Below are 26,465 nucleotides of genomic sequence, written 5' to 3'. Positions count from 1 at the left end.
TCCAAAGGGAAATGTAGAGAACCACGGAGGCAAAATGGAATGGAAGTGGAGTCGAGTATATGAATTTCAGTGATTTGAGGAGGTTTGATATGAAGAGGTAGCGTATTTGGCCAGTTCCTAACCACAAGCAGGATGCAGAAGTTCTGGATCGAGGCCAATTCACACCTCAGAGGAGGGAGCGCTGCAGAGTCGGTCCTGCAGCTTGCTTCCCATCAGTTTGCTGAAACCCAAAATGCAACCAGCTCTGCTGGGGAACCCCTCTCATCAAACCCCTTAGCAGTTGGGGTCAGTGTTTGCACACCTGTGTTCCCAGCTCTCAGACATCCTTCTGAGCCGGAACAAGCACCGTGGGCTCACCCTTCAAACCCGAGCAGATGAATGCCTTAGTTTTTAGGGTTTGGCTCTAAGAAGGCCCTTGCGATTTTATCCTTCTAGAAACTTCCCCGCTTAACCTCAGGCTCGGGAGCCCTCCTGCTCCAGCCAGGGCTCCTCACCCACCGCAGCCGAGGCGTGCGAGCCTCCGCAGGAGGAGGCGGCTGCGTTTGCTCCCCCTGCACGCAAAACCACACAGCCGCACGCCCCCCCCCGGTGCAGCCGGCTGTTAGCGCGCCCCGGCAGGGCCTGCAGCCCCCCGGCACGGCGCTGACCCCCCGGCTTTCCGCCCCTCGGGCCCGGAGGCACGGGCGCCGTCGCCCTCCCGGTTTATTTTTAGCCGGCGGCGCGGCGGGGCGGGCGGGGCGGCCGGGGGAGGACCGGGGGAGGACCGGGGGAGGGAGGGAGGACCGGGGGAGGACGGAGGGAGGACGGAGGGAGGGAGGAAGGACCGAGCACCGAGCACCGAGCCTCGGCGGCGACCCGAGCGCGGGCGAGCAGCGCCGCCGGGGGGCGGGGGGGTGGCTCGGAGGGAGGGGAAGCCGCGGGGCTGCGGGCACCCCGAAAAATAAAAGCCGTCCTCCCGACGTCCATCCACGGCCCCGCTGCGGGGCGGCGAGCCGGGGGCCCGCAGATGGCCAGCCCCGGGCTGGAGCTGGCGGCAGAGGGTCAGCCCCAGCCCGAGCCGGCCTTCGGCGAGGCGCAGAAGTGGATCGAGGTAAGGAGCGGGCGGGATGCGGGTGCTGCTTCTTCCTCCTCCTCCTCCTCCTCCTCCTTCGGGCTGGCCCCTGCCCGAGCTCAATCCCTTAATCGCATTTCCCCTCCCCGGCCCTAAGCAGGAGCAGGGAGGCAGGTGCGGGGAGGCCGCGACCCCCAGCGGGGGGCTTCCTTGGGCAGAGGGGGGGGGGGGGGGCAGGCTGCGAGGGACCCCCGGCACACTGCGGGGAGATGGCGCTCCCGCAGCCTCCAGCCCCGCAACCCGCAGCCTCCAGCCCCGCAGCCCCCGCCGGGGGAGCCCCGCAGGTACCGCGGGCGCGCATCGGGGCGGCCGGGGGCGCGCATCGGGGTGCCCCCGTCCCCGCGCCCCCATCGCCCCGGGGCCGTGCCCATCCCGCGGGGCCGCCTCGGCGCTCGGCTGCGGTGTGAAAAACAGGCGGGTTGGGGGGCGAAACGAAAGGGTTAAATATTTTGGCGCGGGGCGGTAGAGGCGCTGGAAATAGCCCGTGGTCCGGTTGCGGGTCGGGAACACGCGTGAGGGTGGTGTCAGCCGAGATGGCAGGGGAATAGCTGCCGGCAGCTGCAGGCTTTGCGTTTAATCTGCAGCTTTCCGTAAGCCGCAGGAGATGCCGGGTGCCTGGCGTAGTAAGGCAAATTCGCCTGGAAATCGCTGCAACTTCACGATTGCCCAAACCCCGGGGAACACTGCAGACAGTTCGGTCCCAGATTCGGGAGTCTGTCGGGAATAAGGGTTCACCCCAACACCAGCCGAAAAGGTAATGCTGTGTCAGGCTTGGGGGAATTTGCACTGACACAGCTGGCTGGCTGCTGCAGGACCGGAGGCAGAAAGGCAGTGAGGACCGGGGAGAGACGGGGTTTTGTGCCGATGGAAGGTGAATGGGCTGCCTGGAAGAGGAAAAGGGGAGCGCAAGTGAACGCCGGTTGTCTTGGGAAGACGAACCCATAGCTATACATCCCGCTGTGTAGCAGGGGACCCGGAGGGAGGCACATGACCCTGCCATACGTGCGGTACACGAAATACCTTGTGACCACGAGTGCTGCTGGCTGCTGACAGAGCCAGGAACTCAACGGCAGAGCAGTCCTCTGTAGGTAACGAGGCTGCCAGCAATTACCCCGGGCATGATAATAATTAAGGGAGTGTAAGCCTTCCTGTCTCAGAGCAGAAACTTGTGGGTCAGGCGGAAACGTCCCTCCTGGGCAGTTTGCTCTGCCGCTGGCCGTGACGGGAGGTCTTACGCCCGTCCTTGTGTGATGCAGGGCCTGATAAGCAGGGCACGAGGGCTCGCAACGCCTCGTGCACTTGATGCAGGTCCAAGGGACTCGCACGCATAGAAAGGAAGCCGTATATGGCTTCTTGCGCTTCCTCTGTCGCTGTTTTTAATCTTCTGGGTGTGTGGAAGGCAGGGGTGAGATGTGCGAGGTGGGACTGTTACTCTTGGCACCTTCCTCCCTCTGGGGAGCGTGGCAGGAGCCGGGGGCACTGCTGTGGCTGCGGGGCTGGGGGGGAGCGTCTGCCTCTACAGCAGTGCCCGCAGTGGGTGCTCCTGCTATGGGAAGGGAGGAAGGAGCTACCTGTGAAGTGAATGTGGTTTAATTTGCCTCAAGAATGATATTTCCTCCTAATCACAGCCCGGTGTAAGCTCTGGGGCATGAGGGTTATTACCTCGTACAAAAACGTGGTCAGCATTCCCCTGATGACTTGGACTGAGCAATTATGCAGAACTTGACATATTAGTCCAAAGTTACTGAAAAGCAACAGCAGTCCTAACATCCCAAGATTTTGTTTATTACGGGTATCAAAATTCAGTGTGCTAACCCTATTGATCTGGGCAAAAACCAGAAACGGGGGTCATGCCGCATCCGGCCCCTGGGTCCATCTGCTCCAGGCGGCTCTATGGTTATCTCTCACCAATGCATTTGTTGGCCTAGAGGTGTTAGCAAACGTCCGGTGTGTTGCAGCTTCCTACTCAGCTCTGTATGTTTAAAATGAAGTGAAATCTCAAAGGAAAATAAAATAAACAGTAGCTGTTGTAAGCAAGGCTGCTGAACCTGCCTCGTACGGAGAAGACAGACTTAGTGGGGGCGTCAGCAGTGGGAGACAGCTTAAAACCTGTCTTAGTCTGTGAAACTGAGCTGCACAAGGAAATGGGGGCAGAAATGGGCAGATCTGAAACTCTGAGCTGGCTGTGCATTTTTATTTCTACAGAATAAGTTGTGTGGCTGGCGGGCTGGATTCTCATCTGGTTTAAATAGTCGTATGAGCACTGTCACCATTGTGCAGCGCTGACAGGAATCCGCCCTGTGGTCGGCACTGCATTTCTCCTCTGGTGGGGCTGGGAAGGGCGGCTGCCCTCTTTCGCAGATGGAGAGCCAAGACACAAAGTGGTGAATGTCTAAATCTTCAAGGACTGAGGTACTTCCCTTCCTCCAGGCAGAAGGTCTCAGAGGCCTTTATTTACTCCTGGGGCGTGTGATGTTTCACCAGAACACGTCTCTGGGGTGCCAGGAGTTTTCTTTTCCCTCCGTCAGAGTTACTTCACAGAATAGGGCAGCCCAAGTTGCGCTGAAGTTTGGGTGGTTCCTCGTAACAATCCTTCTCCTTTTGTGTCTCCCTGGAGCTCTGAGCCAGAGTTGCCAAGGTGAACACCTGAGCAGGCCAAGGGCCCCGAGCTCTGATTTCAAGTGGTGTTAGACTTGACGTGAGCTGCGTGTTGCACAAGGTGGCACTTGGGGACTCTGTGGACTTTCCGCTTTGATCGTGAGGTACTTTTGGTAGGAGGTTGGAGTTCAGCCTTAATCACATATTTAATTCTGCATAAATATCAACCACACTTCCCTGTGTGTTAGAGTAAACCGGTTCTATTATTTTAATTTAGCTCGGCATGCACTACTTAAGTAAAGAATGCCCTCTTAATGATAAAATGAACCATATAAGTAGCACTCAGAAGACTTAAAATAAAGGCACCTGATGAAAAACCCTGTGAGACAGCTACATCGGCCTGCATTATTAAAGGTGCAGTATCTCATTTCAATTAGTGCATCTCAGTTTCACTGAAAGAATATATCAGCCTTGTAAAGTGTAGTGGCTTGCTAAAGCGAAATAACAAACCTAATTTAATCTACTGGCCTGTAATTTTAAAATGTCAAGGTTCCCAGTATGTGTGCTTAAACTAGAATAACTGATGGCTGAAAGAACATCTGTATAAACAGAGTTATTGTTGCTGCACAGACTCATAAGAGTAATACAGTAATAAAGTCGCATTTAATACTGGTGCAACTCCTCAGGGTATTGTTATCTCATCATCACACCTCCTATCCTTGCCTCATTAATATGCTCTATCCTCATTGTTGAGACTTGGTTCAATTAGGGATGGCTTTTCCATAGACTTGTATTCCTTAGTAACTTTGCCAGCTGATAAGAATACTTCCTTTCTAGTTGTATGGTAATAATAAACAAGGCATGTTTTCTGTCCCCTGTAGTCAGCATTTGACTTTGCCATTCCCTCTAGATGTGTATGGGCTAAAATGCAGCAACTTACAAGTCTGGCACTTTTCTCATATATGTGTTCCCCTACAGAGTGCTCTTGTTAGGGAGAAATTCCCTAGCCAGACGGGTTTGTTGGTTGTGAATTTTTCTCTTTACCGCCGTTAGATTTCTGTATTGAAGGCAGCAGTTTTAACTTGGTAATAGTGGCCTTGCATCTAGAAGTGGGGCCAGGTGTGTTATTTAGTGCTTCTGGATGTGTCAGGTCATACAGCAAAACAGGCATGTTATTTCTACACCACCGTATATGTGAAATGATGCGAGGGGTATAAAAACAGCGATTCAGGCAAGTAAACTTCATGTTACTGTCTTGCATCAGGAGTCTGGAAACAACATTTCTTTAGGGCATATCTCCCTCCTGTGCTGGAGAAGTTCTAGAGAGCTGAGGCTTATGTCTCCCATTGTGAAAATGGGACTTATATGGAGATGGAAGTAGTTCATTGACAAAGTATTTTCTGTGTGGTGAAGGGACTGGATCGGATAATCTGCTGGAGGGGTCTGGAACTTGAGTAATTTACAAGCTGGGTTATATGGCCTTGGAAACATGGTATGACACTGAGTGTAGTGCCCTGACTTTGAGGAACATGAGAGATAAAGCTCTTTTTATTAAAAGTATTGGTTAAGCACACTGATTGGCTGTGTCTATGAGTAACCTACATCCTGCAAGAGGTTGCAGGTTGCTACTGCAGTAGTGTTTCCCAAATATGCATAGACGTCTAGTCTGCCTTTGCTTTCAAGCAAAATTTAAGGTTCTTGAACAGGGACTCTATTCCTAGAATGGTGGTGCCTCTAGCCAAACTGGGACCTTCAGCTGCCACTGCAGTCTCACAGTTACTTGGACAGGAATAGATGAAATCCAACAGACACTTTCTACAGCGTGCAGTTCCAGAGAAGCCAGTCCGACTGCCTGTGAAAGTATCTGAGTACAACCATTCAAGTGTGGACCAGTGCATGCACTAAGCTTTAGGTTTGCATGGTTTTATTAATCAGATGTTGTAGGATGTAGATGTTGTTGGTGAGTTAGCCTCCAAACAGTGTCCGCAGTTCAAATTTCTCTCTCTCCTTCTGGAATAGTGTCTTACGTACTTTACATAATATATTGGGATTGAACTTATAAAAGTGAGCAAGTTTAGTTATCTAGACTAACTCTGCCTGACCTGTTAGTCTATTCCAGTAGTATTTTGGGGCTATAGCTTTGTATGATGAAGGCATTTGCCCAGCTGATGAGGGGCTCCAGCAGGCAGGAGGGGTGCTGTGTCCATCCCAAAAACCACTGGGGGACTATAACAGATAGATTCTCAGTTACCTCAGTGGGCTTTGAACAAGGGCCTTCTGCTTTGGAAGACAGTTTCGGCCGACAGGTTTGACAGTGCCCTAACTTTCCAGCTGATCCGACTGTGCTAATCACAAGTCTCTCGGCTTGGTGGGAGAGATGAGGATGTTCCTCAGACTAGAAGGAATCTATGCAAATAGTTTGGACAAGCTGCCTGATTTGTGGACAGCTAAAGTTAGGCTAGATGAGTATTTCCCACAACGTGGGAACTATAAAGAGTCAAAAGGTGGCTGACTTCTGGTCCTAGATGGATGTGAATTCAGAATAATTTTACTGTGGTTATTGTGACTGGACGTGGAGAGGAATTCTTCTCTTCTTTCTCTACATCTCCAGGGCAGCATTTAGTGGCTGCAGATGGGGTTGATGGGATGCTCTTCGTTCTGGCTGAATTAGTCATTCAGTGGAATGAAAAATAAATTGTTCTAAAGGGGTGGAAGAACCTGCCCAAACTCTCTGACCTATCAGACTATCATCTTATAGAAATTTTTTCTTCTCCCAGTTGCCTGGCAGCTGACCTTGTGTCCTGTGTACATGGACCCAATTCCCTTGTCATGAGATCCATTTAAGCCGTGTTACAAGTAGCGCTTAGCACAAGAGTGGGAGTAGTGGGAACAACAATGCTATTGATAAAGGGATAATGTCAAGGAAATGCAGGATTGAGTTGTCAATTGTCTTAAAACTGAATTAATTTCTCCTTTCATTGCTAAAATTTTAAAATAGGTAAAAGATCTGCCCTTAAGACCGGAGTCTGGAATGCCATTATGTGACTGGTGGTAAAGACCTGTTGAACGCAGCTATTCAACCTCATTGCATTTGTTCTGCTAGTGTTAACTACATTTTTGGAAAAAAAAAATAAAGGAAAATGTTTATCCTCTAGAAAGGAAGGTGGAATCTTTCTAAATAGGGAGAATTAACTAGATGATCAATGTGGTAGACTCATTTTCTAGCCTCTAAAATGTGTTGGCCAATCTTGGAAGTGTTACTTTGCCACAGGTTATACAAACGATATTATCTTTGGTTTGGAAAAGCTACCAGTCTAGGAGCTCTTCATCCACAGATGAACACTTTCGTGTATTGGTGCTCTGTAAGTATCCCAACAAGAACAGCTGGGGAAGAATGTCACAAAGAAAGCATGATTTATGGGCGTGAAAGTGCCATTTGAAAGGGCAGTTGATGCAGCTGCATAGGGGGAAGGTGTGAGCATTTTGGCATGCAGGCTCTGAAGATCTAACTTTCCATCCCTCCAACATGTCATTTAAGAAAGAAACCACTCTGTTCCCTTGCCTCACTTGGTCTCCTCGGTTGTGATGATTACAACAGTGCTACTATGGTACCAGTAACATACCATCAAAATTAATAGCTGAAACTTCTTGCAGCTATGCTAAGAACCGTATCAGGTGAAAGGGCTGCAGCATATGTCCTAGGGACAGACTCGTAAGAATGTGATGAAGTAGAACACACCCCGGCTGAAGCTGGAAAAAAACCCTACCCATTACTGCCTCTTATTTATTAAACAGAAATGTACTTGCTGTACCTGGGACAGGCTGACCACCCCCTTGCTGCAGCACAGGGTGGGGAGTGACCGCCTGGGGGCAGCTCTGCTGGGGAGGGCCGGGGGGGGGGGACACCAGCTGACAAGGCAGCAGTGCCCTGGCAGCAGGAAAGGTCAGCTCGTCATGGTTTTTCTGGAGCCAGTGGGTTGATGGAGGTGGTTATTTGCTTCTGCTTGGCACTTGCTAGGCCACACGTGCAATACTGCGTGCAGTTTTGGGTCCCACAATACAGGAAGGACATCAATAAACTGAAGTAAGAGCCCCCAAGCTGGCTGGGGCTGGAGCACTTGTCCTGGGAGCTGCGCTGGAGAAGAGGTGGCTTTGGGGGGACCTGGCAGCACCCCCTGTATGCATGGACAGGTTACTGGGGGGACAGAGGCAGGGCCTTCACAGGGGCCTGGGCCAGGAGCATGCAATACTTGTCATAAACTAAAACGGGGAAGGTTCCGACTTGGTGTGAGGAAAAGTTTCTTCACCACGGGGGCAGTTGAGCATTGGTGCAGGCTGCCCAGAGAGGCTGGGAAACCGCCATCCTCGTGTGGGTTCGTGCCCGACTGAAGGAAGTTCAGAACAGCCTGGCCTGGCCTAGAGCTGCCCTTGCTTGGAGCAGGACGTCAGACTTGGGGCCCCCCAAGGTCCCTACCGGCCTGAATTTTTCTGTGAATCTGTGGCTTCTTGAAAGTGGGTGAATAAATATCTCTTCATTTTATTTTCAATCCTACTTTATTGGTTGTTTATATAATTGTCACGTTTAAGCACCAATTCACATAGACAAGATCCTTCTCCATACAAAGGCAAAACCCCTTTGGCTTTCGACAGGCATTTTCAGGGTACGCTACTGAGTTTCCCTCGTGGAAACTCCTCAAGGCAGCATAAGATGTGTTTGGCTTCCAATCTAACTACTTTTACTAATCCTGTTTTATTTTGGAAAACTGAAAATATGATCGATTGCCTTTGCTTGGTGAGATTCTTTTTGTTATTTAATTCATTTTACACTGCTGTTATTGACCAATAAGGAATTTAAATTATTCCCCTTGCTTTTCAAGTCTTCAGGTAATGTGCAAGTTTAATACTTGAGGATTCAGTTGTTGAATCCTTAAGTGGTTCTTTGTTCATGGTATTAGTTGGTTATAATAATCCTCTATCTTCATAGTCAATCTGCTCAGTTCTAGTATAACTCACTCAAAACTGTTAGCTAGTTTCTTTTGATTATATGTATATATATATAATGATTACTGCTAGTAATCCTTCCCACAGAATGGCTCGCTTAATGATGGAGTTATTAATAGAGCTTGTTCCTGATGTTAAAGTTGATTTAAAATAGTCTAGGGACTTCTTGGTCGATGGGGAAAGCAGAGAATTCTCTTCATCTGGCTGTTTGAAGAGAAGCCTTGTTCTGCTCTTTGGAGATCTCATGCCTGGTGTCAAAGACAGTTTGATTTTGAAATCAACTTTGACAAGCTAAGATTTTGAAAAATAATATTGCCGTGGCTTTTTGGCTCTAGCATTGTTGTCAGTGATTCATGGAGCACTTCACAGGGTAAGGAGCAGAATGGTGGAGAGAGAGAAAGCAATTCTTTAATTCACCTTTCTACAGCTGAATGCGTAAGGTAAAAGGGAAATGATCTCCATTAATCTCTCCTTCACAGACATTTCTCCATGATCCTGGTTCATGCTGGAAATAGGACTGGGATTCTTCCATTATGTGATCCATAGTGAGTTTCAGGAACAGCACAAAAGGAAAAATTCTCCGTGATGTCTCTTCCAGCCTCCCAGATGTCCCCCACTTCATCCCAGCCCTGTGGTTGTTTACAAGCTATACGGAAAGTGGCTGTATATACTTAGTGTGCTGAGAAAAAAAGAAAAAAAAAAAGTCGTCATCCTGAGACTAGATATCTTCCGGTTGTTTTCTTTCCTGTAGACATTGGTAGATTTTTAGTTCAGTATTACAATCATGAGCACTGAAGTCTCTGGCTGGATTAAAGTACCATTTAAAAAATAAATTAGGCTGTTACCTGCCTTCGGTTCCTCAGACCATAATTTGCTTTGATTCAGGTTTTTCTCCCCAACAGTGAGGGGCTGAAATCTGTAAAAGGTAATACACAACAGCTCCCCAAAACTTATTTTAGTTCTGATACGTCCAACAAAAGTGCAAATCAATGCCTTTGACTTCAGGAATTGATAATGCTTGATAGCGCTGCAACATCAGAAGTCCCTTACACAGGATGGGACTGTTGGAAGGAGATATTGTGAACTGAAGACGAAGAGAAGTGTACCTTTCAGTGCTGGAACTTGCCATTTCCAGAGGTGGCAGAGTTGAAGGAAAAAAGCCCCAAACAACCTTTCCATTTGTATTTCAACAACAGGCCACGGACAAATACAAGTAATTGTAACCTTTACTCTGACTTGAGAAGCAGTCTTTCTTTTGCGTAAGAGGAGGCTGATGCCCATAAATAACTGATTTCAAGTGGGAGCAGAATGTTTGCATGGCTACAGAGGACACCAGACTGAGATTAAAATCTCTTCTTGGTGCTTTGCAAGCAGTGTTTTCTGTGTACGCACACAGCTACATTATGTCCTTGTAGTCCCAGCAGGTTGTGGCTCTGGCAGAAGGGTTGCTACAACATCCTAAAACGAAGACAATAGGTATGGATATGGGGGTTACATTCTCTTTCCTTCTCTTTCCTTCTCTTTCCTTCTCTTTCCTTCTCTTTCCTTCTCTTTCCTTCTCTTTCCTTCTCTTTCCTTCTCTTTCCTTCTCTTTCCTTCTCTTTCCTTCTCTTTCCTTCTCTTTCCTTCTCTCTTTCTCCCTTTCTCTCTTTCTTTCTCTCTTTCTCTCCTTCTCTCTCTCTTTTATTTAAAAAAAATGATAGCAAATATATAAATATTTTTCTGTTTATTGTTTTCCTGACTCTGATGGGTTGGTTTTTAAAGTTGTGGTTTGGAAAAAAAGGAAGTGCTTATTTGGGAGCATGCATGTGCAGTGTGTGTCTTCTGCCAGTGTTTGGATCAATTAAAGATAGTCAAGAAAATAAACTGTTTTCCAGAAAAATGGCACTAACAAGAAAAAGGAGATTTCAGAATCAGTGAGTCAGAAAGGTGACTCTCTCCTGAGTTGAAAGAAATGGTACAAAAGCGTAGCCTAACATCCTACCCCTCCCAAAACCAATTCTTATTTTGACAAGGGGGCCTTCAGTTTTGGAAAAACATGAAAAAAGCCATAAATCAACAAAGTTCAAGCGACTCAAATTATCTTTTATTAGAAACAGATTGCCTTTTCTAAAGAGAAGCAAAAATACCCTCAAAACATTTTAATTACGACCATGCAGATCTTCGATCTTGCCGGGGCCTGATTTTCTCCTTCTCTCAGCTCAGTGCCGCCCTGCCCGCGCTGCTGCTCTGCCAAGTGTGCTGGACTGATGGCCGCTTGTGTGGAGAGCGAGGACGTTGCCTGCTGGAGGTACGGGCTGTAGGGAATGCCACGCTTCTCCCCTGGAACAGCCCGGGCACACGGCCCCTTCTGAAACTGGAGGTGGCGGCTGTTGCATCGCGGTTCCTGGCATCCAGTGCGCCTTGGATTGGCACAGCACAGCTGAGGGGTTAGAAATTCCCTGCGAGAAGGCGAGTGTAAAGGGAGACGGGTGTTAAAAATAAAGCTGGTGAAGCTTCGCCTCCCTCGCTTATCTTTCAATGATTATTTCTCCCGGGGAGCAGTAAGCAGTCATATTTGCAGAGGCTCACTTGGTATGGGTGCTCTTTCAAGACGAGCATCGACTGGAATTTATTGCAGGCGCCCGTATGAGGGATGCGCTGCACTTGGTATTAGAGGCACCTCGGAGTATCCCAAACAAAAAGATTTTTCATTTAAAAATGCACCTCAGTAATAAATGCTTTGGTACTTCATTTCTTTCCATCATACTGCTTCTCGTGAGTAACTTCAGGGGAGAAAGAAAACAAAACTGTTGTAGGTAGCTGTGGGGTAGCTTGATGAGAATGCACAGGGTTAGCTCTGAGAGGACATTCCAGTCACATTTAATAGAAAACTTGTCTACCAGTGCTGTGGGATTTTAAACATTAGTTTCCATTCATTGTAGTTTGCTAGTGTCTCTGAAGTAGTAATGCTGTATAATAGTTTTAATTCTTTCTTTTGCATTTTTGGATTTCAACCAAGACTCCTGATTGCATGTTCTGGTTATGGGCAGGTCTGGTATTGTGGTTCCCCTCACCCCCCCTTCCATATTTGTTAGTTTTTCAGTGCCGTACTTAATCCTACAATGCCGTACTGGCTTTTCTTTTTCATTTTAGAGTTGTGTGGAGAAAACTTGCTTTTCAGCTTCCCACATGAAGGGCCTTGAAATCAATAGATCAAAGCCAGAGCAGACTACTTGGAAGCGGCACAGTCTCAAACTGTGCTGAAAGCTTTTGTTTTCTGCCTTTTTCCTGTCCCTTGGTATCTCCCGAGAGAAGGGAGGACGCAAGGGGGATGGATGTCTGTGCAGGGGAAGGGGAGCACCCTGTTGCTGTGTGCTGAGGGTACAGGACTGCATACAGCACACTAGGAGGAGCTGACTTCCAGAAGTAGCAGTGGGGGCGGCCTTTGTGCAGGGTGGGGAGCTCTGATATGAAACACCGACGTGGCACGTTCCCATGGCTTGAGCTGGGCTCCAGTGCTACTAGGGAATAGGTGGTGGTGGGAAAGGGGCTGGTGGGGAACAGGGTGCTGGTGATACCTATGGGCAGTGAGCATTTCCAGTACGTGCTTAGGGCAGGGGGCTTCAAACAGAAGTGAAGCTTCGGGGTGGGAAACGGGTAGATGTCAGTACTTGCTGAGAAAGGACCCGAGCTATAAGAAACTACTCAATGAAGAGAATGAAGAGTTTGAGGTTTTCTTTTAGGACTGTGAGGGAAGAGGTGGATATCTGAAACACCAGATGGAATGGAGTGAATGAGCAAAACATAAGCTTCTATTTTTGCATGTGGTGAGGAGGAAGGGGCCCTCAGATTTAGCTACAACTGCATACAAGGCGTAAGTGGTTGGCAAAGCAAACGTGACAGTGATTGTAAAGTTGAGGTGCCTGTGCCTGGCAGAAACATGTTAGTGTTTGCTTTGATTATGAAGAAAATCTTTCTTCAATGAAAAGTATGTTACAAAAATGACTCTTCAATGTAGAAAGCTTTTGGTAAGGGGAGGCCACTCCAGCTGTGTGTACTCATGTCCTCTCTTTTCTGCAAGTGCATCGTAACTGTTTTCCTTAGGATGCAGCCTGGCAATTTCCCCCCACACAACTGCATTTGGGGATCTGAAATTTTTTTGTAAAAAAACACACTCGAAGCAGTGTTTGTTGCCCTGTGCAAATGTCCTGCTCCTCAGAACTACGATTTCTTCCTACCAGAAGCCTGATGAGCCTGAGGGAAGGAGCATATCTGGGAATTTCTGGAGTGGGGTAAGTATAGCTTTCGCTCCCAGTGCAGTGGCAGAGTATTTGGGCTAGCACAACTGAGAGAATTAAGACTTTGTTCTTGCTAATAAAGCAGAACGCCTCCTCCTTGCTCATCAAAGCCCATCTGACTTCAGATCTGACTTTTGGATGGCTGGGGCGCTCTGGGCCATTTTACTTGCTGTTTGCGTGGGCAAGGTTGGGGGATTTTGTTTTCCATAGGTGACTGCCAAGTAATCCATCAGTTAATACGGAGCAGATGAGGTGGCAAAAGGTGCTCACTTGGTGCATCTTTGTCACGTGGATGCTGCCAGCTGTCAGCATGCTTTGTGCCCTAAGTGTTTTAGGTGTCTTTATGTGGGGAAAATGACTATTGCAAGCTCTCTCAAATAATTTCTGTGTAGTTGATCATCCGTCCTCCTTGTGTCTTCTGGTGCATATATCTTCAAGGCTTTTCTTCTTCTTCCTGGGTTTCTGCATGGGCCCTTCTTTTTTGTGTTACTGGAAGGACTGATGAAGCTGCACTGCCACTTGAAGCACTATCATAGGGACCAGAGTATGTTTCTTAGGTAAGACTTTCGGTATCTCTTATTTCCCATACTGTCTGTTGGCTCTTTACGGAGTGGGTGAGGTGTTGGCTCAGAGCAGGTGCAATGCCTTGAGTGTCTGATGGATGCATTTGAAATTATCTCTGTCCTGTTTCACTGTTTGGACAAAGCCAGTCCCGATCTGATGCAGAGAAAAAAAAATAAGAAGTTTAGTTGAGTAAAGGGAAGGAGTGGAATTTGGATAAAGAGCATCCAGAGAAGGCAACCTGTAACAGGTAGGCCCTTCAGGGAATATAAACTAGATCAGGCAATTGCGATCCAGTGTAAATATATATATTTTCCCGTACACACACTTTGGGGAGCCCTGGTTGGAGTCAGAACTCCAGCCCTGCTGCAGAGGAGGTGCAGGTTGTTTTACTGGAAGTATGAGCTAGCAATTCTACTTTCGGGAAGGTGCTCACAGAGTCTAATATAGCTTCTCTGGTACGTAGTTTCTGTGAAGTTGTTTCTTTTCTTAACAGTTCTTCCGTGCCAGCACGTAGTATCCCTTTCCACTTCAGTGGAAAGCGAGAAGCATTGAGCACAGATATGTACTGACTCGCCACATCTTCTTTTTGAAAGAGACTTGGACAACTCTCAAATTTGTTCCAGAGTTACACTGCTGCTTCTGAAGAGAACAGTTGCTTGTTTCCTTTGTTGGTTCTGCTTTCCTCCTTCATACTCCCATTTTTAAGGTAGAAGATAGAGGTGGCGGATGTTAGTTAAACAGTGGTGTTAGTTCCTGCTCTTTGTTTGGAGGCTGGGCTGAATGTATTGCTTTCCGACCCTAAGCAGTTGTTTGTCTATTCAGCTTGAGCAGCATAGCATCCTGACAGCTGTTTTGCTGACATTACTCCCGGTTAGTAATTCACTTGGATTAAGGGCTTTCTGCTGCCAGAACTCTACCGGGAGCGTGCTGTCACTTGGCAGACCCATTAAACCAGTAAACCGGAGGTCCCGGTTGACTGGCGGCTAGCCAATGTGACGCCCATCTATAAGAAGGGCCGGAGGGCAGACCCGGGGAACTATAGGCCTGTCAGTTTGACCTCAGTGCCGGGGAAGCTCATGGAGCAGATTATCTTGAGGGTCATCACGCGGCACTTGCAGGGCAAGCAGGCGATCAGGCCCAGTCAGCATGGGTTTATGAAAGGCAGGTCCTGCTTGACGAACCTGATCTCCTTCTATGACCAAGTGACGCGCTTGGTGGATGAGGGAAAGGCTGTGGACGTGGTCTACCTTGACCTCAGTAAGGCTTTTGACACCGTTCCCCACAACATTCTCCTCGAGAAACTGGCTGCTCGGGGCTTGGACTGGCGTACGCTTCGCTGGGTTAGAAACTGGCTGGATGGCCGGGCCCAGAGAGTTGTGGTGAATGGAGTCAAATCTGGTTGGAGGCCGGTCACTAGTGGAGTCCCCCAGGGCTCGGTACTGGGGCCGGTCCTCTTTAATATCTTTATTGATGATCTGGATGAGGGCGTCCAGTGCACCCTCAGTAAGTTTGCAGACGACACCAAGCTAAGTGCGTGTGTCGATCTGCTCGAGGGCAGGAAGGCTCTGCAGGAGGATCTGGATAGGCTGGAGCGATGGGCTGAGGTCAACTGCATGAAGTTCAACAAGGCCAAGTGCCGGGTCCTGCACCTGGGCTGCAACAACCCCAAGCAGAGCTACAGGCTGGGAGATGAGTGGCTGGAAAGCTGCCTGGCCGAGAAGGACCTGGGAGTATTGGTGGATAGTCGGCTGAATATGAGCCAGCAGTGTGCTCAGGTGGCCAAGAAGGCCAACGGCATCCTGGCCTGTATAAGAAGCAGTGTGGCCAGCAGGTCGAGGGAAGTGATTGTCCCCCTGTACTCGGCTCTGGTGAGGCCGCACCTCGAGTACTGTGTTCAGTTTTGGGCCCCTCGCTACAGGAAGGACATGGACGTGCTCGAGCGAGTCCAGAGAAGGGCGACCAAGCTTGTGAGGGGTCTGGAGAACAAGTCTTACGAGGAGCGGCTGAGGGAGCTGGGCTTGTTCAGCCTGGAGAAGAGGAGGCTCAGGGGCGACCTCATCGCTCTCTACAGTTACCTGAAAGGAGGCTGTAGAGAGGTGGGGGTTGGTCTATTCTCCCACGTGCCTAGTGACAGGACGAGGGGGAATGGGCTAAAGTTGCGACAGGGGAGTTTTAGGTTGGATGTTAGGAAGTACTTCTTTACCGAAAGGGTTATTAAGCATTGGAACGGGCTGCCCAGGGAGGTGGTGGAGTCACCATCCCTGGAGGTCTTTAAAAGACGTTTAGATGTAGAGCTTAGGGATATGGTTTAGTGGAGTACTTAGTGTTAGGTCGGAGGTTGGACTCGATGATCTTGAGGTCTCTTCCAACCTAGAGAAATCTGTGAATCTGTGAATCTGTAATTCTGGGCTGCTTAAAAAATTTAACTTGTCCTGCATCCTTCGTATTTGGAGTTCTAGCTTCTTTGCCTTGTGGGCAAAGAGTAAAGGCTTACCATCAATACTCTCTTTTTTTCCACCTCTTCCCTTCCCCGCAATATTTTGAAGCCAAAACCTTAAAAGCCAGACTTTGTTCAGCTTCGCTTGTTCTTGGGGCATGCAGATACTGCCTGTATGCTTGGGGCTCTGTGTACAGCCCTTCCCCAAACACTCGGTGAAGTCTGTAAGCAACAAGAAGGTCTCCCTCAGCGTGTGTTTGTGGTGTTCACTCCCTGAAGATGATTGCTGTAGTTTCCAAATTTCGGTACGTAGGTAGCACAGTCCTGGGAAGAGGGTTACTGTAATGGTGGCGCCGGTGCCTTCTCTCTGATGGTGCTGATGCTGCAGGTCGTGTCTCCCCAGCCTTCTCTCTTGGGGAGGTGGCACCAGCAGTTCTTGTCAGCACAGCCGGACCTCGAGGAGAGTACTTGGTGTTTTGGGGACCCTTGGTATTTGAACGGCCATTCTTATTGCTTTTCTGCTGCTTAGCAGTCACCTGGAAGCTACTTGTATGCCGTGGTTTGGGAGCTCCAGTTTTGAGCTCCTTCTGTGATTAAAATCAAGAATTGGTAGTTTAGTTGGACCTGGCACGGGTCCAGGCTGGATCAAGAGGCTTTGTTTCCTTATGCTTGTTGTTTTGTTGCTGATAAGCGGGTAGAAAGAAGAACTCGGTGCTCCCCCAACATCTGCTTCTTTTCTAATGCATTTCTCACCGGCTTTGGATCTCCCGCATGATGAAGAGAATGCGAAGAAGACGTATCGGTCTCTGATGATCTGCGTCTGACTTCAGCTCTAGTGACACCTATTCACACGTTGTGTCTATAATACCCTGTGCAATTCTAGAAAGGATTGTGATAACACCTTTAATTTTTATCATATGAATATGCTTTCCCTGGGCTCATCAATTTGTCCTGATTTATCCTGCTGCCTGAGTGCACAGGATGAATTTCATGTGCTTCTGGTGAGCAATTCTCTCGTGGGCTAAACCATAGGTGTGAAAGGAGAAAAACAAAGGTGGTTTTCATTATTAGAAAGAACAACAGCATGAATAGAAGGGCAAAAGAACTGATGGCCCTTTCAACAGGAGATAAGTTTCTAATACTCTGTTCAGCTGATGTATGTTGTATTTTTAGACTTAAATGACTTTGGTTTAAGACACTGCTAATATAAAATATCAGCCCATGTTATATTTGGAAAATACGTGGAAAAGTAGGTGTGTGTTCATGAATATGATCTGACACAACAGAATTCATTCTCTAGAAGGAAAGAATAATGTTCAATCCTATTTAAAATAATAATTCCTGCTACCATGTCTGTAATAGAAGGTACATCTTCTTGAAACTGAGGACTATAACTGACCTGCTTACTTAGATTTCACGAGCAGAAATATTTACTAGGTAAATTCAGAGAAATGGATGGAACATGGCTTTCTGGGCCTTTATCTTTTGCAATTAAAGTTAAAAACTACCAGCATTGCCCCACAAACCCAAAAGTAGTCTGCAACATCCTATTTTTATACATTTAAATGGGAGGTGTCCCTTGTAACAACCGTTCATTTTCTCTTGCTATCCAAATATTTCTAGCCTTGCGATGCTTGGCTAGATCGTACAGAAGATGCACATCCCCTTAGGGGTGCTGGCCAGGCCTGCCCTCTGCTGAGGACGCATCTCCTCCTGCCGTGTGAGCCATTCTCTGGGACTGCCAGGTAGAGTGGGTGAGCTCTAGCACCGCTGGCAGGTGCTGTCCGGGTTGATCCTGCTTCTGGAGCAAGCAATAATTCAGGCAGGGACAGGGTGCAGGGATAGGTAGGAGTTGGTGCTTCTTGCACTGGGATTGTGCTTGTTTGGGAGGAATTACATCTGGTTACCTTTATAAAGTTATTTCTTATTTTTATTTTTTCCTTTGAAGAGTTGACTCCTCGTAAGTCTGGTAAATATTTTTTGGGAATTCTTCAGAAGGGGCAGCCAAAAGGTGCAGAGGAAGTCTTTGGCAGCATGAGCTGGAGACCAGCACCTCCCTCTCCCCTTCCCCGCCTCAGGACGTTGCAGAGAGCAGTGAGGTCGCCTCTCAGCCTCCTGATGCAACATCCAGGATTTACCTGTGTTGGGTTTGCATGCTGAAGCCTACGGAGATTGCCAGCATCACCTGGAGTCTGACAGCCTTGGCAGCGGTCCAGGCTGGAGAAAGAGATTCTAGCTTGAGATGACTTCTTTAATTATGTAGTCCTTGATGGAGTGATTTCACAAGTGTGTGTCGTGAAAGACCATGTGTTGCGCGTTTCCATTGTTGGTAATGGGGTCTCATTTCCCTATTGAGTCCAGACACTCACTAGCTTTGTCCCCTAGCCCGCAGATTCTGTGGTGGTTTTTGTACATTGAGAGAGCGACTCCTGGTTTCTTGGTGGTGGTGGTCATTGTTATGGTAAGGTTACACCCTTAAACTTTTATAGGAGCTATCTGTTTTAGAAATTTGGCATGTTTTTAAGAGTAACTTGGCCTTGCCCAGTTTGTTGTTTTTTGTTGAGGCTTTAAGTTGGGTTAACAGAAACAAATTCTATAACACAAACCATAAACAACCATTTGGTACAGGAAAATAAATGACTTGCATTTCTTAGATACATTGATTTTATTATTATTATTATTTTTAATCTATTACAGTGACCTCTATTACCGTACAGATCAGTCGGTATAATAGTTGAAGAAGGTTCAGTGTATTCATCTTAGAATACATAACTTTCTACACCAACAGAGCTTTCACGTGTACAGTACCAGAAAATCCAGCTTGATACCCTCATGAACAGCAGAGTGTTTAAGAAGACAAGTGAATACTAATGCAAATGATAGTTTCCTTGGAATTACATTTTTTTTTTCTTCTTATTTTTCATTTGAGCATACACTTTGACTGTTCAGTCTTTTGGCAGTTTATCTCCTGTCCTGTATTTGCAGCTTTTGTGAGACTAAATTGCACACAGAAACTTAAAAAACAGAAAATTACCAAGATTACAACGTGCTGTATTCCTGCTGGGGAAATAGGTGGGATCTTATTTCACTCATGCAATACCCAGCATCTTAGAACCTGCGTTCACTGAAGACTGCTAAACACCAGTGAAGTAGGAGCTATTTGAATAATTACATGTGTAAGTTTCTGTCTTCAGTCTTGGAGAACGTGATGAAATCTGCAGGGTCAAGCCTGCTAAAAGAATAGAATAGTGTTGTCTCTGCAAGTTATTCTCTGCAATTCTCCTTCGTGGGCATGCATATTAAATACATGGTCACTGCTATGTTTCTTCTGAGTATCTCTTTAGTGTGCAGAATGAATAGTGCTGCTTTTAATGAGCAGCTATTCAGTATTTCACTTTCTCCTCACTGTTCAACATGCAGTCCTATGCCATGTTTACTATGTGCTATTCAAACCGAATCCCGAGGACAGAATCACTGGGTTTCTCAGCCTCGCGTGGTGCTCATCACTACAGTATCTTTGCAAAAAAGTTCCTTGCAAACATGAATCTAATTTCATGTCATCACTGCTAGTACTGGGACTGTGTTTCGGGGAAAATAGACTCAAGACTGCGTGCTAATTTGAGACTCCAGACCTTGCATTCTTTGCAGTGTACTTAGCATTCAGTAGCATTATAGAGGCGCAGCTATGGCTCTCCTCCATGCACTGGGATGCCAGGCACTCACGGTAAATGAGCAACGTGTGACTAGCAATCAGCTATCAAAACCTCGGTATAAAGGACTTGATTAGAAACACAACTGAGTGCTGTGGCACAAGCCAGGGTAGTAGTCAGATCTCAGAGCAAGACATGTGATTACCTGAAATATAAAATCATCTTTCCAGCTCCCTGCTATTCCTTCCTACTTGTGCTACCTACATTACTTGTGCTACCTTGCATTATACAAGCAAGGAAATGTCATTTTCCTTGCTTGAACTGTTTCTCTCTGAGGCTTTCAATCTGTCTCCCGTGATGTGACGCTAAGTGACCTAATGAATTTTTCTTGCTTTAGTATCAGCTCTTTGCTCTTGGACGCTCTCAGGCAGTTTCCTTGTCTCCTGTTTTCTCAGTGCCATCATTCCCATACCTCACCGGACTGTGTTCTTTAAAGCTGGCCCTGGCCTAAATGAGAGAGCAGTGTGGGTGCTGTGGGATCACAAGATTTCTGTGCCATCCTTACTGGTTCTAATGGAAGGAAATGCCCTTAGTTAGATAGTTAGATTATTATTACTATTTTTTATTCTTCCAAGATGGAATCCTAGTGATTAATTTCCCTTACTCATAGGTTATAAGCTGCTGTAATTATTTGTACTCTTTTGATGAGCATTGTAGACCTTCTGTCTTCACCTTCCTGGATAAAGCCCATCGAAGACATTGTTCAGCATGAATTTTCTGACTTACTGTAGACAATTCAACTGGAATAAATCATTTGTCATGTTTATGATCACTTTCCGGAAATAAGAAGTCATGATGAATTAGGAGTCCATACATTAGGAATTTTGAAATGACCATTATTAATAGAGAGGTCTGGGACAGACTAGTCGGTAACATCTGTGCTGTTTTGTGGAATTGTCTATTCCTTGGTATGCAGGTTGTCTGAAATCTTTGGCTGAAATTCAGAATGTGGAGGTTAATAGATCAAAACTTCTGTGTCATAAAGGCTGTAGAAGTTTATTCTGTCTATTTGTCTTGGTAGTGGATCTGCTTGATATCAGCCGGCTATTCTAAATCTGCTTTATCTCAATAACATCTTCACTAACTTCTGTAGTTACGAATAAAAAGTCAAACTGAAATGTTTCGATACCCAGAATTCTCAGGGTTGTGCTTTTTTTCCTTTGAAATCTATAATGTCTTGTGGCAGATTTGAAGTACGGATCTATTTTTAGTTTAAAAATCTACAAATTTCACTTGCCTTTTTTGAACCAACTACAAGGTGTAAAAACTGCATAAGGCTGTTAGGTACATTGAACAAGAACAAATACATGTCGTTTTTGTAGTGGTGGAAGAAGAAATTTCAGAAATTCTCCATAATACAGTATTCATAATAAGTTTGACTAGCAACCACGGTAAACTTCATCCTGGTAATCAACAAATCAGTTCAGTATCGTGGAAGGAGTATGAGTTAGAGTCCAAGTGGCATTTCTGGTGTGACCCACAATACAACAGTGTTTTGAACTTAAAGTATGCTTAAAGTTCACAGGTAGTGGGCATTCAACAAAATAAAGGATTCTTATCTTTTCTTCTTTTTTTTTTTTTTTTTTTTGTTCCTGTAGTTCTTCTTTGGACATGTACGAGTCTTGTCACAACACAGACCAGTCAGTGCAGTTGTAAGGACAACATTGTCTTGACATACAACCTTTCGGTTACAAAATACATTGAGTATTATCAATGCAAACTGTCAATAAGCTCAGGTCCTACCGTCCGGTGATTCTGTTCCATCATGATACTGGGATGTCTAAAGAGAAGGAATGCACTAAGGGTGTATGTGTACCCACACCCACACACAAACCATAGATTTAAAATTATGTTACCTTGCACTGCAGCTAATTTTTGGAATGCTCTGGGGACAGCAAAGTGGTAGTATCCAATTCAGGTCAAAGGTGTATTTCTTAAAGAATCAGTCTTGCCTTGATTACTCTTCAGGTTCTACAACATTTTGGCTATGTAGAAAGTACGTGGTGACCCTCTAAAAGTTATGATAAAAGCTTGCTTTTTTATCTGCTTTTGTACTATGGCTGTAACATGAGCTTATCTCAAATAAAAGCTTCAGGGAATTGGGAAAGCTATATATTTAAGTTAAGTTTTAGGATTCCATCGTAAGACCATTTTTGTAAGATATGTGTTGATAAGAAAGGAAATCTTACCTGTCTGGCTTTGAAGCACAAAGGTCTACATCGTACTAGTATCTTCTGGTGTGTTGGCATGAAATCATCTCACAGAACAATAGCTGCACTATGACAGTGGGCAGAAGTAGAGGATAGGATCCCAAATGGGGGCACAAGTAAGCAGAATAAAAGTTTTGGCTGGAACCCTGGGAAAATGCTTGCAGCTAGTGTCTCTTGTGGAAATGAGGAGAAACTTGAGATTTTAGCACAAGGTAGCTTTGTGCAGGTTTCTGTTGATGGCAAGGAGAATGTGGAAAGTTACATGGCAGACACTTGATAACCAGGCACCAAGAAAAATACCTTTTTATATTAAATCCTGTAGTTGCTTTCTGAAAAACTGAGAATATACCCTTTTTCCATGAAGTAGCTGACCTTGAAGTAAGGGGAGAGCTGACAAAATTAAGCTAACCAAAAGAGGATTAAGTAAAAGATTTTTGAAGCTGGAGTGTGCCTACTGCACTAACTTGATCCAGACTTTATTTCATGCTGACTTTCGGAAAAGCCCCAAGTACAGTAAAGAAGGTAGCTATATCCTGCTGGCAAGAGTGTGATCATCACAAATGGGTCTTGTTTCTTTCTCACTCCTTCATATATGTGAGCACCATCGGCTTTCCATCTCTGAAAATCAGACTTTTTGTTCTCTAAAGAGTGGACGAAAGCTGCTGGCTAACTTGGCGTGTGATTTCTTGAGCAATATTGCAGAAAGCGTTGGAGAAGACAGGCGCAATTTTTTGGTCTGTATATAGTTAACCTCAACCCTCAGGTTTAAGGGTATGGACAGTAGGGTAGGATATGTTTTTGTAGGCTCATTAGTAACCTTTTAACGGTGATTTCTCTGACCAGGATCTCATATATTTTACCTGAAAGTGTTACGACTCTTTTAAGTCCTGTTGTAGTTTTTGTTTAATTTGATACTAGAACAACATCAAGAATTAAGAATTAAAAAAAACCCTTCATTGATACCTTCTACTGTGTGACCATTCAGTTCACTGACCATTCAGTTCATTACATTTGAGGGTCCAATTTCTAACTACAAATATAAACGGGGAGGAAATAACCAAGCAGACAAATATATGTAAAGAAAAGATTTGCAAAAGTAACTCTTCCAACAGTCAAAAATTTTAATAAAAATTGATTCAAGATTTTGTCACATCTTATCACTTCTTAGAGTTTGATTGTTTTACTTCCAATACTTAAATAAAGGTGGAGAATAAAAGAATCTAAACCTAGAATTTTTCTTATTTGGTTTTCTCAAAAGCAGATTATTGGCTCACTTGAGCTAAATATCTGAATTTTATATAAACTAGTTTTTTGGTGTATTGATTTTTTCTGACTGGGTAAGATGGTGTCAAAGCTTAAACTTGTTCTGAAAATTGAGTTACTGTGGAGATTTTTGTGACTGTCAGAATGAAGAACACCATCTTTATTTCAGGGGAAAATGAATTGCAGCATAACAATGTTATGACATACTCAGTTAAAGTTCCTTTTACAAATTCACATGCATTTATGAGTCAAAGCAGTATGACACACATAGTCTGAAGCAGGATTTCAATTGCCAGGCCTCTAATGGCTTTTAGTCCATCCGGCTGTATAAACAATGTTGAATATGTGGGTATAGGACACCTATTCTTTTCATCTCAGCCCCTTTGGTTCAGTTAAGGGATCAAAGTTCAAAGACTGAATATGGTGGCCAGCTTCATACAGTTGGAGGCAGCTGATGGTGCCCGCTCTAGTCTGGGCCTTAACTTTAGACAAAACACCACACATCCATAGCATGGATTTCGCTATGAGGTGAAGCTGGTTGAGCACTGTGTCCTTTTCCATCATACCTGGCTGACGTGCCAGGAAATAGCTTGCTTGTGGATTCTTCTTTAATCCAGTAATTCTTCACTGGGTGGTGCTTCGCGTGAAGGAGAGCGCGAATAGTTGGATCGCACATATCTGATATTGCCCCCTCTGGAGTGTTTTTTAACTTTCAAAACAACTGCATTTCCCCACTCACTGCTTCTGTTCTTGATTCAAGTCTTTCTCTTGTACATCCTCTGTTAAAAGTGAGGCCCTCAAAACTGTGCTCAGCTATTGATGTGGGCATCTGCCAGGCCGCTGGCCTAACTTTTGGTGTTCAAAGGCTTCCCAAGTGCTGTTTTTAGACAGTGCCATTGAGAGTTGCTTCAATAAGGTTAAGGGCCTGCTATTTGCAACTCTTCCAGCCAAGCCATTGAGGCCCAGTGACAGTATTTTTCCCCTTATTTTTCTCCTACTGTTATTTTCATGCTGGTGGTTTTTGGCCTTGAAGCTGACAGTGTTACGAAGCAGGTTCCTCTGGGAGATAATTCTTCCTGGTGTGAGAGTCACCCCCCTTCCTCTCTTTTCCTCATCTCTTGCTCTGTAGATTTTAGCTTATATTAGAGAGAAACAAGACAGTGCACAACAAAGTATTTGATAAATACTTTATAACTATTATCTGATGATATATATGTATATATACAATCCTAACAGCTTATCAGTGTAAAACAGTTGTAAATAACAACTTATACAACTTATTCAGCTGACCACATGCAAAATGCAGGAACTGCAGCCTGGCCTCATGCTGTGGCAGCTATCTCTGACATTCAGCTCTGTGCTGTTCTCCATTGAGTGTGGAGGTGATGGTGAGGACTGAGGCACTTCAGACCGTCCTTCGCCTTCTTTGTTTGGGATTCCAGGAGCTCTGGTGAGGCCAGGCCAGTCCTCCTTCAACATTCAGGTGCAATGTCTGCCTCTAGTTGGGTTGCTGCGTGGGTAAATGAGTGTTGTCTCCAGATGGACCTAGGAACGAGCTTTCTGAATGTGGAGGCCTGAACTGAGGCAAAATGTAGTTAGCCATCTCTCGTGCGTGTGCTACTCTGAAAATGTTCTGTAATAGATGGTGATGTGTGAATGCCTTCAGTGAAGCACCTTGCCTGTCAGCTTTGTGTACTGCAGTCTATTTGTCATGGAAGACAATGTGCCAGCCTGTTAACGGGCTCATCCAGCTGTAACACTGATGGCAGTGAACTTGGAAAACTCAAAAAGGGGAAGGCTGTTTCAAGAGCACAGCTTGTCTGATGCCTGTGGCCATCTTTAAGCATGCCATTCCTTTTTAAAACATACACTGAAACTGAATATCTCCAATGTGGCCAGCTGTTCCTGGAATTCCTCCTCCCTCCTGCTCCCCTCAGACATCACTGTCTGGGGACATCCTGATGCCCTCCCTCCTCTTCTTGCCAAGAAGGTTTGCTGGCCTAAAGGCTACTTCTAACTTGATGTCAGCCACTCTTCCTGACCATAAGACTTGAAGGGTTTCCAATCAGTTTTTTAAATGCCAAGCAGACCCCACTCTGCCTGCAGACGGGATGCCATGGAGATAAGCCTGCTGTCTCTGGTGTATTTTTTGAGCCCAACTGGACCCGCTCTAGTGTTGGGTTGACCCACTCACATGCTGAGAAGGCCATTATCAGGGAGAAAGTCTTAACTGGAAACCTAATAGATTAAAATGTGCCAGAATGTAGAATTAATGTTATTTTTTACAGCAACTAATATATAGTATTGACTGTTACCCCTGCCATAACTCAATCCAGTAAGGAGGGAATATGCTGGACACAATTATTGACCAGGCCTCTAGCTTATACCATTTCTTTGAGCCCATTGCACCCATGAATAAATTTATATTTTCAAAGTGTCTTTGTGTTCAAGTTAAGCCAAAAATGTGGTCCTGCGCCACCTTTGGTCCACTTTGTTGCTGTCTTGGTGTTGCTACTATATTCTCCTGCATCTCCTTCCCTCTCCTCCCTTCCTGCCCGGATCATGGGGAAATCCTGCGTGCCCGGAGCCAGCAGGTGGCTGCACACGGCTGGAGCCGAAAGGCTGCCCACGACTCTGCATATGTGCTGCTAGTTTTTATTTGGAGGAGGCTGCTGTCTGGTAGGAAATGTGTAGAAGGACAGGAATGCAGTGAAAAAAGTAGCCTAAAATCCACAGCTTAAATAACCCAGTGCTTTGTCTTCTTGTGGTTCCAGCTCAGTGCCTGGGTTTCCAATGGTAGTGGAGTCAAGCTTCCCTGTGAATAATGTTTACAGATGTTTTGCACTATTTTCAAAGAGTATTACTTCAGTTCTGGACAGGCCCTACCACTGCTGTGCATAGGTGAGGGGCTGACAAGATGTCTTCCTGCTCCCGTGGCCCATGCCTCCTCTTGCCTGTTCAGCCCGCCCTCCTCTACAGGGTCCTCCCCACTTCCTCCTCCTCCTCCACACTTCTCATGCCAAATCGTCTTCCTTTTGGGCCTGGCCAAGTACCCCTCTTCCCCTGGCCACGAGGAGGAAGTCTGTCCCTAGGTCGAGGCCTGTGGAGGTGGCTACATGGCATGAGTCCCCAAGGCACCTCCTGGGGAGTCACAGCAGCCTCATGGTGCTGAGGGCTGCAGGGAGAAGCCGGGCTTGGCCTCAGGCAACCATGGTGGGCCCTGAGGTGATCTCTGCTCTGCATGGGGTGGTGGGTGGCCCCCAACACCCACACCGCCATCCCCTGCGTTGC

The 26,465-nt window shown here is 46.2% G+C and overlaps 1 protein-coding gene across 1 annotated transcript in view; it reads left to right on the top strand.

The window, feature by feature from the left end:
• Positions 1 to 806: 806 nt before the first annotated feature.
• LIMCH1 (LIM and calponin homology domains 1) overlaps positions 807 to 26,465 on the top strand; it is a 176,944-nt gene continuing 151,285 nt past the window's right edge. The window contains exon 1 of the mRNA XM_083833235.1: positions 807 to 1,090. Within this exon, the coding sequence (XP_083689361.1) occupies positions 1,007 to 1,090 (84 nt within the window). The 5' untranslated portion in view covers positions 807 to 1,006. The remainder of the gene's footprint in view (positions 1,091 to 26,465) is intronic.

The sequence above is a fragment of the Anser anser genome, assembly GCF_964211835.1.
Source record: "Anser anser genome assembly, chromosome: 4".
Classification (NCBI taxonomy): Eukaryota; Metazoa; Chordata; class Aves; order Anseriformes; family Anatidae; genus Anser; species Anser anser.
This window is presented reverse-complemented; position numbering and strand designations above follow the sequence as displayed.